Source organism: Chionomys nivalis, chromosome 18, assembly GCF_950005125.1.
Source record: "Chionomys nivalis chromosome 18, mChiNiv1.1, whole genome shotgun sequence".
In the NCBI taxonomy this organism is placed as follows: domain Eukaryota; kingdom Metazoa; phylum Chordata; class Mammalia; order Rodentia; family Cricetidae; genus Chionomys; species Chionomys nivalis.
Genome location: NC_080103.1, coordinates 8,716,685 through 8,732,771, shown reverse-complemented (window position 1 = coordinate 8,732,771; position 16,087 = coordinate 8,716,685). Strand labels below are relative to the sequence as shown.

At 41.3% G+C, this 16,087-nt stretch overlaps 1 protein-coding gene across 2 annotated transcripts in view; it reads left to right on the top strand.

Annotated features, from left to right (window-relative positions):
• The window catches only part of Snx27 (sorting nexin 27), a 97,600-nt gene that overhangs the window by 14,215 nt on the left and 67,298 nt on the right, over positions 1-16,087 (top strand). For both annotated transcript variants that reach the window (XM_057793434.1, XM_057793435.1), the window contains exon 2: positions 14,570-14,801. In XM_057793434.1, the coding sequence (XP_057649417.1) occupies positions 14,570-14,801 (232 nt within the window). The remainder of the gene's footprint in view (positions 1-14,569; positions 14,802-16,087) is intronic.

The window sequence follows — 16,087 nt, the reverse complement described above, 5'->3', positions numbered from 1 at the left end:
TTTTGGGGGGGGGGGCTTTTTCGAGACGCAGTTTCTCTGTAGCTTGGAGCATATCCTGGAACTAGCTCTTGTAGGCCAGGCTGGCCTCGAACTCACAGAGATCCGCCTGCCTCTGCCTCCTGAGTGCTGGGATTAAAGGCGAGCATGATTGTTTTTATTGCTATGAAAAGATACCATGACCAAGGCAACTCTTATAAAAGAAAGATTCAACTGAGGGCTTGTTTACAGTTTCAGAAAGTTATAGTCCATCATCATCATCATGACAGGGAGCATGGTAGCAGACAGGCAGACATGGTGCTGGAGAGGTAGCTGAGAGCTTTACATCATGATCCTCAGGCAGCAGTCAGAGAGAGAGAGAGAGACAGAGAGACAGACAGATGAGACGTGCTGGTCTTGGCATGGGCTTTTGAACCCTCAAAGTCCACTTGTAGTGGTACACCTCCTTCAGCAAGGCCATGCCTCTTTTGTGTGTGTGTGTGTGTGGGGGTTCCACAGAAGGTTTCTCTGTAGCTTTGGAGCCTGTCCTGGAACTAGCTCTTGTAGACCAGGCTGGCCTTAACTCACAGAGATCCGCCTGCCTCTGCCTCCCGAGTGCTGGGATTAAAGGTGTGTGCCACCACTGCCTGGCAAGGCCATACTTTTTTTTTTTTTTTTAAATATTTATTTATTATGTATACAATATTCTGTCTGTGTGTATGCCTACAGGCCAGAAGAGGGCACCAGATCCCATTACAGATGGTTGTGAGCCGCCATGTGGTTGCTGGGAATTGAACTCAGGACCTTTGGAAGAACAGGCAGTGCTCTTAACCTCTGAGCCATCTCTCCAGCCCAAGGCCATACTTCTTAATCCTCCCCAACAGTTTATTAACTAGAGACTAAGCATGTAAATATACGAGCCTGTAGGAGCTATTCTCATTCAAACCACCACACAAAGTGACTATGCCGTTTTATATTCTTACAGCAAGAATTGTATTTGTTCCACGTCCTCACTAGTACTTGGTATTTGACATAATCAATTTTGGCTTTTAGCTGTATTTAATGCCATACTATTGTTTTGATTTGGGATTCCATTCATTAGAATGTTGAATTTCTTTAGTAGATGTCTGTCTGTCCAGATATTTTGTTCTTTTTTAATTAGAGTTGTGGGACCAATAAGAAGGCTCAGCTGATAAAGGCACTTGCCACCAAACCCTAACCTTAGTTTGATCCGGGGGCCAATGTGGTAGAAGGAGAGAATTGACTGACTTCTGTGTGCACACAATGTCATATGTCATATATATCTATCAAGTCAGGGCTGGCCTCGAACTCACAGAGATCCTTCTGGTTCTGCCTCCCAAGTGCTGGGATTAAAGGCATGCACCACCTGGCTCATTCTTTAAGTTGTCTTTTATAGAGGCGTTTTTAATTTTAGGTAAGTTTAGCTTGTTACATTTTTTTTTTCATTTGTGGACCATGTCTTTAGTGTTAGATCTGAAGTCTCATTTTCAAACACCAAATCACATAGATTTTTCTACTTTTTGTTTTTCAAGAAGTTTTATAATTTTTGGAGACGGTCCTACTATGTATCTGAGGCTGGTTTTCTTAGTTAGGGTTTCTATTGCTGTGAAGGGACACCATGACCACAGCAACTCTTATAAAGGAAACCATGTAATTGTAGTGGCTGTCTTATAGTTCAGAGGTTTGGTCCATTGTTGTCATGGTGAGAAGCAAGGCATCATGCAGGGTAGACATGGTGCTAGAGAGGACTGAGAGTTTGCTGTAGAATAATCCTCTTATACAATCTAAAGATTTGTCACTTGAATTGGTTTAACAAAACACTCATTGACCGGTAGCCAGGCAGGAAGTATAGGTAGGGTGACCAAACTAAGGTTGATAGGAAGGAGCAGGGAGGAGTCAGGGGACACCAGCCAGATGCAGAGAGAGCAGGATGGGCACACTTGCCTGAGTGTACTGAGAAAAGATACTGCCAGGTGGGCGAGAGTAAATAAGGAAGGAATATGAGTTAACTTAAAATGTAAGAGCTAGTTAATAATAAGCTTGAACTATTGGTTGAACATTTATAAGTAATATTAAGCCTCTGTGTGGTAATTTGGGAAGTGGCTGCTGGATATTTGGGGCTGAGCAATTCTGAGACAGGAAACTTCTGCCTACAAGAGTTCTTATATCTTAACTCAATAGGCAATAGGAAGTGGTCTGAGACACTGGGAATGTTTTGGGCATATATGAGATCTCAAAGCCCGCCTCCACAGTGACACACTTCCTCCAACAAGGCCATACCTACTCCAGAAAAAACATACCTCCTAATAGTGCCACTTTCTTTAGGGACCAGTTTCTTTCAAACCACACCACATTATACTCCCTGGTCCCCAAAGGCTTATAGCCATATCATAATGCAGAAATGCATTCAATCCAACTTCAAAAGTTTTCGTAGTTTATAACAGTCTCAAACTTATTTAAGAGTCTAAAGCTCAAAGTCTCTCCTGAGATTCATATAATCTCTTAACTGTAATCCCCTGTAAAATCAAAATAAAAAAGCAGATCACATACTCCAACATATAATGGCTCAGGATATGCATTGCCATTCCAAAATGTGGGGAAGGGAAGTAGTAAGGAAATGCTGAACCAAAGCAAGACTGAAAACTAGCTGGGCAACTCCACACTCTGTATCTCTCTGTCTGATGTCTAAATGCTCTTCAGATCTCCAACTCCTTTCAGCTTGTTGACTGCAACATACATTTCTCTCTCGACATGGTTCTACTTCCTGTTAGCAGCTCTCCTTGGCAGGTATCCCACTCCTCTCTAGCATCTTGGTGTCTTCAGGGCAGTCCAGCTTCAACTTTTCAGCTTCATGCAAGGACCTCTCTAAGCTTCCATTCGGGATACTTCTGATATGTGCCTGGTCTTAGCAACTCTCTTTAGCCTCGGAAGCAAATTCCATAGCTCCTTTCTTCTATCCTTACTCTAAAGCCAGAACCAGTTAACTGAAGCTGCCAAGTTCTGCTGCTTACCAAAGCTAGAGCATGACCCTCTTGTTCAATTACATCTTCACCAGCTTTCTGTTTTCATGGTTTCCTTCACTTCCTAAGCTTGGCTGTCCTTAAACTGAATCTGTAGGCAAGGCTGGCTGGCCACAAATTCAGAGATCTGCTCGCCTTTGCTTCAGAGTGCTGGCGTACATGCAACACCACACACAACTCTAAACTTTTCTTTAATTTCTTTTTATTTGGAAATTTAGCTGGGTGGGATCTTGTCATGAGGTCACCATACCTTTTATTCCATTTCTTATTCTGTTTATCACCTTGAACACAGGGTTTAGCTCTATTCTACTTCCTGGTAGGCCTTTTTTCTCAGATTTTACATTTTGTTATTTACCTTGCTCAGCTTGCTCCTTTTCATTATAAATCTTCATTAGAGTTACTACTAATAACCATGGGACAGAGTCTATACTAGGCTGTTATAAGATTTCCTTTTGCAGACTCTTCGGACCAGGGTATATTCTTCACTAATATATCACAAGAATGATCTCTAGGCCACATATTAATATTCTCCCCTGGAAGCTCTTGATCCAGGCACACAGTTCAAATCACACTCAGCACCACTGTCTTCCATGCTCCTACTAGGATGACCCATTAAGCAGCACTTAAAGCATTCAACTGTTTTTCTAATCCATAGTCCCAAGGGCCATATTTCTTTTTTTTTTTTTTTTTTTTTGGTTTTTTGAGACAGGGTTTCTCTGTAGCTTTGGTGCTGGTCCCGGAACTAGCTCTTGTAGACCAGGCTGGTCTCGAACTCCCAGAGATCCGCCTGCCTCTTCCTCCCGAGTGCTGGGATTACAGGCGTGCACCACCACCGCCCGGCTTTTCCATATTTCTTAAGAAAAAAAAAAGCATGGTCAGGCCTATCCCTGGTACCAAGTTGTGTCTTAGTTAGGGTTTCTATTGCTGTGAAGAGATAGCATGACCATGGCAACTATTATTATTATTGTTATTATTTTGGATTTTCGAGACAGGGTTTCTCTGTAGTTTTTGGTGCCTGTTCTGGAACTAGCTCTTGGCCTCGAACTCACAGGGATCCGCCTGCCTGTGCCTTCGGAGTGCTGGGATTAAAGGCGTGTACCACCACCACCCAGCCACGGCAACTCTTATAAAGGAAAACATTTAGTTGTGGTGACTTGCTTACCTAAGGTTCAGAGGTTTAGTCCATTATTGTCGTGGTGGCAAGCAAGGCAGCATGTAGGCAGACATGGTGTTAGAGAAAGAATTGAGAATTCCTAACTCATCTGTCTATATTTTGCTTATTCTGTCTTTTAAACAAAAGCTACTTTATTTCACATATATAAATTATTTTATTTCATAGGCATTGGTGTTTTACCTACGTGTATGTCTGTATGAGGGTGTTGGATCCCTTACATACAGCTTACATACAGTTGGAGTTACAGACAGCTGTGAGCTGCTGTGTTGGTGCTAGGGATTGAACCCGGGCCCTTTGGAAGATCAGCCAGTGCTCATAATTTCTAAGTCAGCTCTCCAGCTTCCTACTCTGCCATTGTTTGTTTGTTTGTTTGTTTGTTTTGAGACAGGGTCTCTTATCCCTGGCTGACCTATAACTCTCTGTATAGATCACTACACAACTCACAGAGATCCCCCAGCCTCTGCCTCCTGAGTGCTGGGGTTAAAGGTGTGCGCTACCATGCCCAACTTGTTAGTTATGCCTTTTTATGGTAAAAAAAATTGATGTTTATAATCATGGTGAATAGTATTTTTAATTTTAAATGGTATAAGAAACAAAGATCTATTTTTTTGCATTTTTTTTTTTTCCGAGACAGGGTTTCTCTGTGGTTTTGGAGCCTGTCCTGGAACTAGCTCTTGTAGACCAGGCTGGTCTCAAACTCACAGAGATCTGCCTGCCTCTGCCTCCCAAGTGCTTGGATTAAAGGCGTGCGCCACCACCGCCCGGCTTTTTTGCATTTATAGTAAGTTTTTCTCATGTTTACATATCATCTTAAATATTTTTTTTAAATTAATTTACTCTTATTTATGTGTGTGAGTATTCTGCATATATGTATGTTTACCATGTACATGCCTTCTGCCATGGAATCCAGAAGGCATCAGATCCCTAGGAACTGGAGTTACAAATGTTTGTGAGCCTCTATGTGGGTGGCTGGGAATTGACCTGGGGGGTCCTCTGCAAGAGCGCCAAGTCCTTTTAACTGCTGAGCTACTTCTCCAGCCCCTACCTTCAACTTTTTGTTAGAAATTTAGGCTGTTTTTAATTTTGGAATATTGTAAATAAAGCCACAATGAACTGTTGAGCTATAGTTATTTGTATAGCATATTTTCATTTCTCGTGGTTAAACAGAAGAGTGGAATTGATAGATTGTGTTGTAGTGGCACAAGAAATGAATATGTTGTTTTATGTTCTTATTAGCAGTGTGTGAGAATTCTAGTTGTCCTACATCTTTGGTAAAACTTGGTGTCTTTTGTTGGTATGTTTGTTGCATGTGGACTACAATGTGCAAGCCTGTCCATCTATGGCTTGCAGAGGCCATGGGAAGACGTTGAGATCTTACTTTATTGCTATATGTGTTACTTGTTCTTTTGAGTCAGGGTCTCTCACTGAGCCAGACTGGTCAGGAGGCTTCCTGGGTGGGGTCTGCCTGTCTCCACCCTCCACTACTGGAATTACAGGCATTTGCAGCCATGCCTTGCTTTTTATGTGGGTGCTGGGATTTGAACTCAGGTCCTTATTTTTTTTTTTTTTTTTGGTTTGGTTTTTCGAGACAGGGTTTCTCTGTGGTTTTGGAGCTTGTCCTGGAACTAGCTCTTGTAGACCAGGCTGGTCTCGAACTCACAGAGATCCGCCTGCCTCTGCCTCCCAAGTGCTGGGATTAAAGGCGTGCGCCACCACCGCCCGGCCTCAGGTCCTTATTCTTATATAGCAAGTGCTTTACTCACTGCGCCATCTCCCCAGTATTTTTGTCACTTAAAAGTTTAGCTCTTGTGGGCACATTGCCATTGTGTTTTAATGTATAAAGTTGAAAAGCATCTGATTGCTTACGATGAATTTATTGTCTGTTTTTAAAGGACTGCTTCTGAGGGGCTAATTCTCATCAAATTACTCTTGCATGTAACAGGGGTTCAAAATCTATGTGCTTATTGTGTGGGGATGGCACCTTTCCCCGGTATGTATAGCAGTTGCTTTGTTATATTTCTACCCATTATGTTTCATTACGTTCCGCTCCCTTCAGTAGCAGGGTACAGACTCTATTTAGAACTTTTCTCCTTCTGGAAGTGTTAACATTAGCTCTGTAATTTCCTCAGCTGGCTAACTTTGGTTGACTTTAGTAGCTGAAGCCACTTCCCTTAGCTAAAAGCTTCTCCATTGGAGTCAGATGTTGAACTCAAAGTAAAAAATGAGAATTTTCATTAAAATTATCAAGTGTATCTTTACAATGCTGAAAACACACAATTAATTTGAGTACCACTTAGATTCCCAAGGAAACAAAATTCTGGTCTTATTTATGAATTTCATTATAAAGCATTTTCTTATGAAAAATTTCAAACACCAGGAAGTTAAATTTTAAAGGGTACCGGTATGCTTAGTAGCTTTTAATAAAATGTATTTATTTATTGTTTGTTTGTTTGGTTTTTTGAGACAGGGTTTCTCTGTAGCTTTGGAGCCTGTCCTGGAACTAGCGCTTGTAGACCAGGCTGGTCTCAAACTCACAGAGATCCGCCTGCCTCTGCCTCCTGAGTGCTGGGATTAAACGTGTGTGCCACCACTGCCCGGCTTATTTATTCTTAATTATATGAAAGTGTGTGTGTCTGTGTGTAAGCATATGTATAATTATGTCCATGCATGTAAGTGTCCAGGGAAGCCGAAAAGGGGTTTTGGATCTCCAAGGAGCTAGAGTTATAGGCAACTGTAAGCTGCTGGATGTGGGTGCTGGGTTCTGAACCTGGGTCCTCTGCAAAAGCAGTTAGTGTTCTTGACTGCTGAGCCATCTCTCCAGCCCCTATACCTACCCTCTTTATTCTCTTTGTTTTCTTTATTTAATCACCACATATTGATTGAATAATTTTAATAGTTCATTTTGAAGATATGGGAAATCATAGATTAATATATCTTATCCAGCCTCAGATCCTTTTGTGTTGTTTGTGGAACTTGTGTGATTCTCTTTTGCTTATTTTGTGATCATTTATTTTCAGATGAATTTCTGATAGATTGTGTTACAAAGAAAGAAGGCTAGCAAAATTGGTGGAAGAGGTTTTATCATGATGGAGAACTCAGTTCTGCCCGCCCCTTTGCTGGTGTGGCTATCAGTTCTGATAACTTTATCAAGAGGCCTTGCCTTAGAGCCACAGCTCACTTTAGTTCTAGTAGCCAGTTCATTAGCCGTAGGTGTTAGTGGCAGCTATTTATATGAGTTGGGGGAACTGAGACATAGTGAGACCAAATAAGTTTCCTAATACTAAGTATTTGTTCAATGGTGTCATTGGTATTCAAGTCGCAAGCATGTCTAATTCCCCAGAGCACATGCTTTGAATCAGATGTCTGCACTGAAACTTCCCTTTTCTCCTTTCAGTTTTTATGTCTCATGTTTGTACAACTTGAATCTGGTTTAGTATTCTTGTGGAAAACAGTGTTATGACTAATACTTTAAAATATTTATTGTTTTTAAGTGTGAGTGTGTGCATGTGTATGAGTTTGGGTATGTGCATGTGATGGCCAGTGCTCTCAGAGACCAGAGGTCATGTGCCTCTGGAGCTAGAGTTACAGGTGGTTGTGAGCCACATGATGTGGGTGTTGGGATTGAACTTGGTTTTCTGCAAGAGCAGTATACACATGCACTTAGCTCAGCTTTCCCGCCAGCCTGGGACTTTTATGATTGTGAAGTCCTTGAAATTCCTGAGGAGGGAGGGCCCTGTTTCAGATCAAATGTCCTGGAGTTTTTTGCTGACTTTATTCTCTGGAGAATGAAAGAATTTCTTTCTTTGTATTAAGTTGAGGCGTATATAGCATTTCTTCTGTAGTGGAGCCAGGTAGCTGTGTTTAGTGTGTGACACTAAACACTAGAAGTTCTTTCCTGTTTTTTGTTGTCGCTTTCTTTTTGTGATGTTGGGGGTTGAATCTAGGGCTCACACAAGCTGGGTAGTGTTCTGCCACTGAACCATACCCGCCCTTTGACTGCATTTATTTCTTACTGAAGCTTTTAGGATGTTAGCCAGTTGGAAGTCCATTCTTGATGACAAAGACAGGGAACTGAAGCTGCTCCCTTTGCTCTCTGCTGTTCAGAACACTCACTAAATTTTCCCTGAAGTCTTTCCTGGATTTATTTATTTTTGACACAGTCTCACTGACCTGGAACTCACTATATAGAGCAGACTGGCCTTGAACTCACAAAGATCTGTCTGCTTGCCTTTGCTTCTGGAGTGCTGGGACTAAAAGTGTGTGTCACTGCTGGGCAGTGGTGGTGCACGCCTTTAATACCAGCACTCTGGAGAAAGAGGCAGGTGGATCTCTGTGAGTTCGAGGCCAGCCTGGTCTACAAGAGCTAGTTCCAGGACAGGCTCCAAAGCTATAGAGAAACCCTGCTGGAAACTCCTCCCAAAATAATAACAATAATGAAATAAAAACAACCCCTCCTCCCAGAAAACATGCATGTGCCACTGTGTGGCCAGTTTCAGGGAGAATTTTTTTTTTTTTTTTTTTGGTTTTTCGAGACAGGGTTTCTCTGTGGCTTTGGAGCCTGTCCTGGAACTAGCTCTTGTAGACCAGGCTGGTCTCGAACTCACAGAGATCCGCCTACCTCTGCCTCCCAAGTGCTGGGATTAAAGGCGTGCGCCACCACCGCCCGGCTCAGGGAGAATTTTTGTGAGTGACTCAAGGGGCAGTTCATTTCTGTTGACAACTTGGTAAAGTTGTGTTTTGAAATCAGTAGTTTTTTTTTTTTTTTTTTTTTCCTTCTTCTTTTGGTTTTTCGAGACAGGGTTTTTAACTAGCTCTTGTAGACCAGGCTGGCCTCGAACTCACCGAGATTTGCCTGCCTTTGCCTCCTGTGTTTCAGGATTAAAGGTGTGCGTCACCAATGCTTGATTCAAATCAGTAGTTTTTAATTTTTTTGGAGACCCACATATTCCTTTTTGAAACTAATGAAAGCTATGGAACTCCCCCCTACACACACACACAAGATACATGATACAAATACACTTTTATCTATAAATTTTGTAGGGTCACTAACTCCCAAGCCTATACAAAATACTCCAAGACTGAGTGGGTGACGCGTGCCGGTAATGCCCACACGAGGGAAGCTGTAATAGCAGAACTCAAGTCAGGGTGTGGCAGATTGTCAGATCCTGTCTGGGAAAGCTGGGGAAATGTGTTCATTTCTCCCTTGGAGGCCCTCCTACTCTTGGTTTCTTCTTTAATAAATCCATGTTTGTTCTGCAAAAAAACAAACAAAAGAAGCTCTTTAAAGGTTAAAAAAAACACAACGGGGCTTTGGAGAGAGACACTGTCTTAAAAAACAAAACCAAACAAACAAAAAACCAAAAAAAAAGAAAAAAGAAAGAAAAAATCGGAGACTAAAAAAAAGGATACAGAGAAACTCTGTCTTAAAAAATCAAAAAAAAAGATTAAAAAAAGGGTAAGATTTGAGGATAAACTTAGAAAAAATTTTGTTAGCATGTAGGATATTATGTTGTTCAGTCCCTGAGATGTCTTGTGTCTCCTATTTTATTGAAACATTAAAATGGATATTTGTGAAAAAGCTAAGGTTCTTAGGGATTTTATGCTGATTACTAACCTTTTCAATTTGGTTTTCTCTGAAGTGCTAGCTAAAGAATAGATGAACTTGGGGCTGGAGAGATGACTCAGCGGTTAAGAGTACTGCCTGATCTTCCAAAGGTCCTGAGTTCAAGTCTCAGCAACCACATGGTGGCTCACAACCATCTGTAATAAGGTCTGGTGCCCTCTTCTGACCTGCAGGCATACACACAGATAGAATATTGTATACATAACAAATAAATAAATAAATATTTCAAAAAAATTTTTTTAAAAAAAAAGAATAAACGAACTCCTTTGTCAACCCCTAAGTTTAGGTTTCAGTTTTTTTTTCTTTATCCCAAATGTGTTGAAGCACAGTGTGATGCCAGCCCCCAACTCTGATTGAGCCCAGCAGGCTCTCCACTGCTGAGCTGGACCCTGCTCAGTTTTCTTTCCTCCTTGTTTGCATCTTCTTGTTGGCTTTTCAAATGGTGGCATAGCTCCTGTTGCCCTGGAAGTGGAGATTCTTGCCTCTGCCTCCGGAACCGAGGTTATTTGGAAAGTGGGAATGTCATATTCTGGTTTCTCTTCAGATTCTGCAAGTTGGGACTTCCATCAGCAAAAGGACTGACTGTTTTTGGTTAAATTCCTACTTTTAAGGGTTTCCTTGTAACTAGGATTTTAGTTTGAGAAATGTCAAGAGTTTTGAGGATTACTGACTTTTCTTTTCTTTTGATAGAGTCTTGCCTTATAGCCTGGTCTCAGAATTGAGGCAATTCTCCTGCTTCAGCCTCCTGAGTGCTACAAATGTGCCCTACCATAGACAGCTGAATTTACTTGCTAGATTGTTTTTTCACTCTTTTTTTTAAAAAAATTTTATACATTCTTAAAAAATATTTATTTATTTATTTATTTATTTATTATGTATACAATATTCTTTCTGTGTGTATTCCTGAAGGCCAGAAGAGGGCACCAGACCTCATTACAGATGGTTGTGAGCCACCATGTGGTTGCTAGGAATTGAACTCAGGACCTTTGGAAGATCAGGCAATACTCTTAACCGCTGAGCCATCTCTCCAGCCCCTACATTTTTTATTGATATTTATTGAGCTCTACATTTTTCTCTGCTCCCCTCCCTGCTTCTCCCCTCCTCCTTCAGTCCTCCCCCAAGGTCCCCATGCTCCCAATTTACTCAGGAGATCATGTCTTTTTCTACTTTCTACTTCCCATGTAGATTATATCTATATGAGTCTCTCTTAGTGTCCGTATTGTTGTCTTAAGTTCTCTGGGATTGTGGCTTTCTTTGTTTTATGTTTGAAAACCACTATGAGTGAGTACATGTGATAATTGTCTTTCTGTGTCTGGGTTACCTCACTCAAAATAATGTTTTCTAGCTCCATCCATTTTCCTCCAAAATTCAAGATGTCATTTTTTTCTGCTGTGTAGTACTCCGTGGTGTAAATGTACCACGTTTTCCTATCCATTCTTCGGTTGAGGGGCATTTAGGTTGTTTCCAGCTTCTGGCTATGACAAACAAAGCTGCCATGAACATAGTTGAGCACATGTCCTTGTGGCATGATTGAGCATCCTTTGGATATGTACCCAAAAGTGGTATTACTGGGTCTTGAGGAAGGTTGTTTCCTAATTTTCTGAGAAATCACCACACTGACATCTAAAGGGGTTGTACCAGCTTGCATTCCCACCAGCAATGCAAAAGTGTTCCCTTTTCCCCACAACCTCTCCAGCATAAGTTGTCATCAGTGTTTTTGATCTTGGCCATTGTTACAGGTGTAAGATGGAATCTCAGAGTTGTTTTGATTTGCATTTCTCTGATGACTAAGGATGTTGAACATTTCCTTAAGAGTCTTTCAGCCATTTTAGATTCTTCTGTGGAAAGTTCTCTGTTTAGGTCTGTACTCCATTTTTTTTTTTTAAATTGGATTATTTGATCTATTGGTGTCCAATTTCTTGAGTTCTTTGTATATTTTGGAGATCAGACCTCTGTCTGATGTGGAGTTAGTGAAGATCTTTTCCCATTCTGTAGGCTGTCGTTTTGTCTTGTTGACTGTGTCCTTTGCTTTACAGAAGCTTTTCAATTTCAGGAGATCCCATTTATTAATTGTTTCTCTCAGTGTCTGTGCTGCTGGGGTTATATTTAGGAAGTGGTTCCCTGTGCCAGTGTATTCAAGTGTACTTCCCACTTTGTTTTCTATGAGGTTCAGTGTGGCTGGCTTTATGTTGAGATCTTTGATCAATTTTGACTTGAGCCGGGCGGTGGTGGCGCACGCCTTTAATCCCAGCACTTGGGAGGCAGAGGCAGGTGGATCTCTGTGAGTTCGAGACCAGCCTGGTCTACAAGAGCTAGTTCCAGGACAGGCTCCAAAACCACAGAGAAACCCTGTCTCAAAAAACCAAAAAAAAAAAAAAAAAAAAAAAAATTTTGACTTGAGTTTTGTGCATGGTGATAGATATGGGTCTATTGTCATTCTTCTACATGTTGATATCCAGTTATGCCAGCACCATTTGTTAAATATGCTTTCTTTTTTCCATTTGATATTATTTGCTTCTTTATCAAAGATCAGGTGTTCGAAGATGTGTGGATTGATATCCGGGTCTTCTGTTCGGTTCCATTGGTCCTCCTGTCTGTTCTTATGCCAATACCAGGCTGTTTTCAGTACTGTAGCTCTGTAGTAGAGTTTGAAGTCAGGGATTGTGATGCCTCCAGAAGTTCTTTTATTGTACAGGATTGTTTTGGCTATCCTGGGTTTTTTGCTTTTCCAAATGAAGTTGAGTACCGTTCTTTTGAGGTCTTTGAAGAATTTTGCTGGGATTTTGATGGTTATTATGTTGAACTTGCTAGTTTGTTAAACTGAAAATAAGGGAGGAAGATAGCCAAGGCCTCTCCTGTCCTGTCTGCTGTTTATACACATGGGTGTTTTAGATACCAGACTCCGACAGAGGTGAAGCTGTGACTGGGAATTGCGGAAGGCTTGTTGCTAAACTTAGCATTCTTCCTTTTCAGGAAGGGAAAACTCTATAAAGGTTTGGAACCTAACTGAGAACAATAACCTAACTCTAAAGGGCAGATAAGCTTTAAATATGAAGGTAGTCGAGGCTAGGTGCATTTTCCTTTCCTTGTGAGAGCCACGGTAGGGCCGTCCAGGCCAGCTGCCCAGTGGCTTTTGCTGAGGTAGCTCATTAGGTCAGCATGGGGGAAGGTTGTTCAGTTTTTGGGTGCTGTGAGACTCAGCATCTTTCTTGACAAAATTACTGTTCTTTCAATCTTACACTTTTCCTTATTTCAGTTTTGCGTACAAGTGAACGGGCAGGAAAATGAGTAGGTTGATTTACTGTATAACTGTAGGTGTGTGTTTCTTGGTTTGGGTAGATTATACATAGTTTTAAGGCAAATGTATGGAGCAGAAAATGTGTAGATTAAATCCTGAAAGATTATCCAGACCACAAAAAAGAGAAAAAAAAAAAGATTATCCAGACTGACTTGAAGAGCAGAAGAAGTTGTGTTATAGAGAAGTATTGCTCCTTTAAAAACCAGGAGATCAGTCTACATGCAGATTAATACTTTTTAAATATCATGATAATAACTTGATATAAAGAAAGATTAATTTATCTGGGCTGTGGTGGTGCACGCCTTTAATCCCAGCACTCAGGAGGCAGAGGCAGGCGGATCTCTGTGAGTTTGAGGCCAGCCTGGTCTACAAGAGCTAGTTCCAGGACAGCCTCATAAGCTACAGAGAAACCCTGTCTCAAAAAACTGAAGAAAGAAAGAAAGAAGGAAGGAAGGAAGGAAGGAAGGAAGGAAGGAAGGAAGGAAGGAAGGAAGGAAGGAAGGAAGGAAAAGAAAAGAAAAGAAAGATTGATTAATTTGAAGATATGGGGGAAAATGAAAATATAATGTAAAAGAACTGTCTTGGGGATGGACACACATGTGTACATGCACACACACGCACGCACACACACACACACTTTAGTTTTATAAAGGGAAGTTTTTGGTTTTGGTTTTTCAGGACAAGGTTTCTCCCTGTAGCCCTGGCTGTCTCTTAACTTACTCTGCAGACCTGGCTGGCCTCAAAGTCACAGAGATCCACCTGCTTTGCCTCCTGAGTGCTAGAATTAAAGGCATGAACCACCAGCTGACTGAGGGAATTTTTTTTTTTTTTTTAAGAAAAGTCCTGGGGTTGGAGATAAGACTTAGTGGTAGAGAGTACGTACTGCTCTTGCCGAGGACCCAAGTTTGGTTCCCAGCACCCATACTAGATGATTCATGACTGCCTGTAACTTTAGCTCCTGGCCTCTGGCTCTGCAGGTACCTGCACTTCCATGCACACACCCACACATACACATAATTAAAAATAATAAAAATAGATCTTAGAAATTTCCACGAGGTGTAGGTGGACAGACTAATAAAAATGGGAGAATTGCCCACAGCACTTTTGTGTTGTCCATCACTGGGTAGGATGAGGAAAGGAGACTGCTGAGCTGAAAGTTCGCTGCTTCCCAGCAGCACTGTCTTTGCTCTGTGCTGTCCTGACTCAAGCAGTGTGTCGGGTTCTAGACTAGAGGAAGAGTCGGTCTCTCGCTGTTTGCATCTCCTCTCCCTGTTCTAAGTTCACCAACAGCTTTTCACTTGAGAGTCTAGAAAGACATTAACGATTTTCTGGAGCCAGATGAATCTTTTGATTTTTGTGGTTCATACTGTGACGCTGGGGTGGGGACAGGAGGGTGGAGTTACAAAGTGTTTGGACCCTTCTGGTTTATGGGATTGTTTTTTTCCTTTTCCCCTTAGGAACGGCGTGAATGTTGAGGGGGCGACACACAAGCAGGTGGTGGACCTGATCCGAGCAGGAGAGAAGGAATTGATCTTGACAGTGTTGTCTGTGCCTCCTCATGAGGCTGATAACCTAGATCCCAGTGACGACTCCTTGGGACAATCATTTTATGATTACACAGAAAAGCAAGCAGTGCCCATATCGGTCCCCACATACAAACATGTGGAGCAGAATGGTGAGAAGTTTGTGGTGAGTGTCAGCCCAGCTGGATCCTCAAAATTAGCTTTTATTTCCTTTACTCTCATGAATGTACTTCAAGCACTAAAATAAAAGACTGCAACCTAGGTTAGTTTGTCTGTTAGGAAGTTAAATTCACTTCGAGACGGTCTTGGCACTGATTGATTTGTGCAGGGATAATCTTCAGGAATGAAGAGTTCTATTTCTGCTTACATACGGTTTCATCTATTTCCTCACAGTTTCAAGTTTGTATTCTGTTCTTTTATGAAAACACGTGAGTTTCTTTTGCCATATGTCTTTGCTAATTGTAGTCTGATTTACTATTGACTCTGGAGTTATAGACTGAGATTAATTTTGAAAGGTATCTTCGAAAATATTTGGATAATCAGAGGTTTGTCATTTTGAAACCTATGTATCTCTATTCTTATTCCTTTCCACATCTTGATGTCTGTGTGCATGAATAACTCTTTAGTTTTCCCCATGGTCCTAACATACTCTTGACTGCAATGTCCATGAGCTGTTCTACACATTTCTATTTTGTAGCTATTATAAATAAGTAGAACTCATCTTGAATTTTAGATGATATGTAACAGCTTGTTTCCTGATGCTGTTTGGTCTTCAAAACATACTTGCTATTGATACCTCAGACTGTTTATTTTTCTCTTGGTTGTACTATTTTTTTTTTTTTTTTTTTTTTTTTAAATTTTCAAGACAGGGTTTCTCCATAGCTTTTTTGGTTCCTGTCCTGGAACTAGCTCTTGTAGACCAGGCTGGCCTCGAACTCACAGAGATCCGCCTGCTTCTGCCTCCCGAGTGCTGGGATTAAAGGCGTGCGCCACCACCGCCCGGCATGGTTGTACTATGTTTTATTTGCCTTTGACTGTTTCAGAAACGTTGACATACGAAGCATTAATTCTTTTATTCTTTGTGGAAATGCAGTGGGTTCTGTTAGATATTGGCAAACAGACCACAGGTGTTTAGAGCTGTAGGGCTGGGAGTAGAGCTCGGGTAGAGTGCTTAACTAATATGTCAATGTTCTCGGTTCAGTATTCTATAAAATAAAATGCTGATCTGTTGATTAAAGTTATCATCTCTGAAACTAGGATTTATCTCTTCTGTTGGAATTAACCACTAAATGCTTGTGGCGTTCTTCCCAGTGGTGAGGTGAACCAAACATGGAAGTTAACTGGGGATAATTGAACATGAGTTTTGTATCAGCATGGTTTCTGTATTCTTAGAGCTACACACAAAGTTTAGAAATGAGACCTGATTGGTTGTGGAACCTTTTGAGAATTACC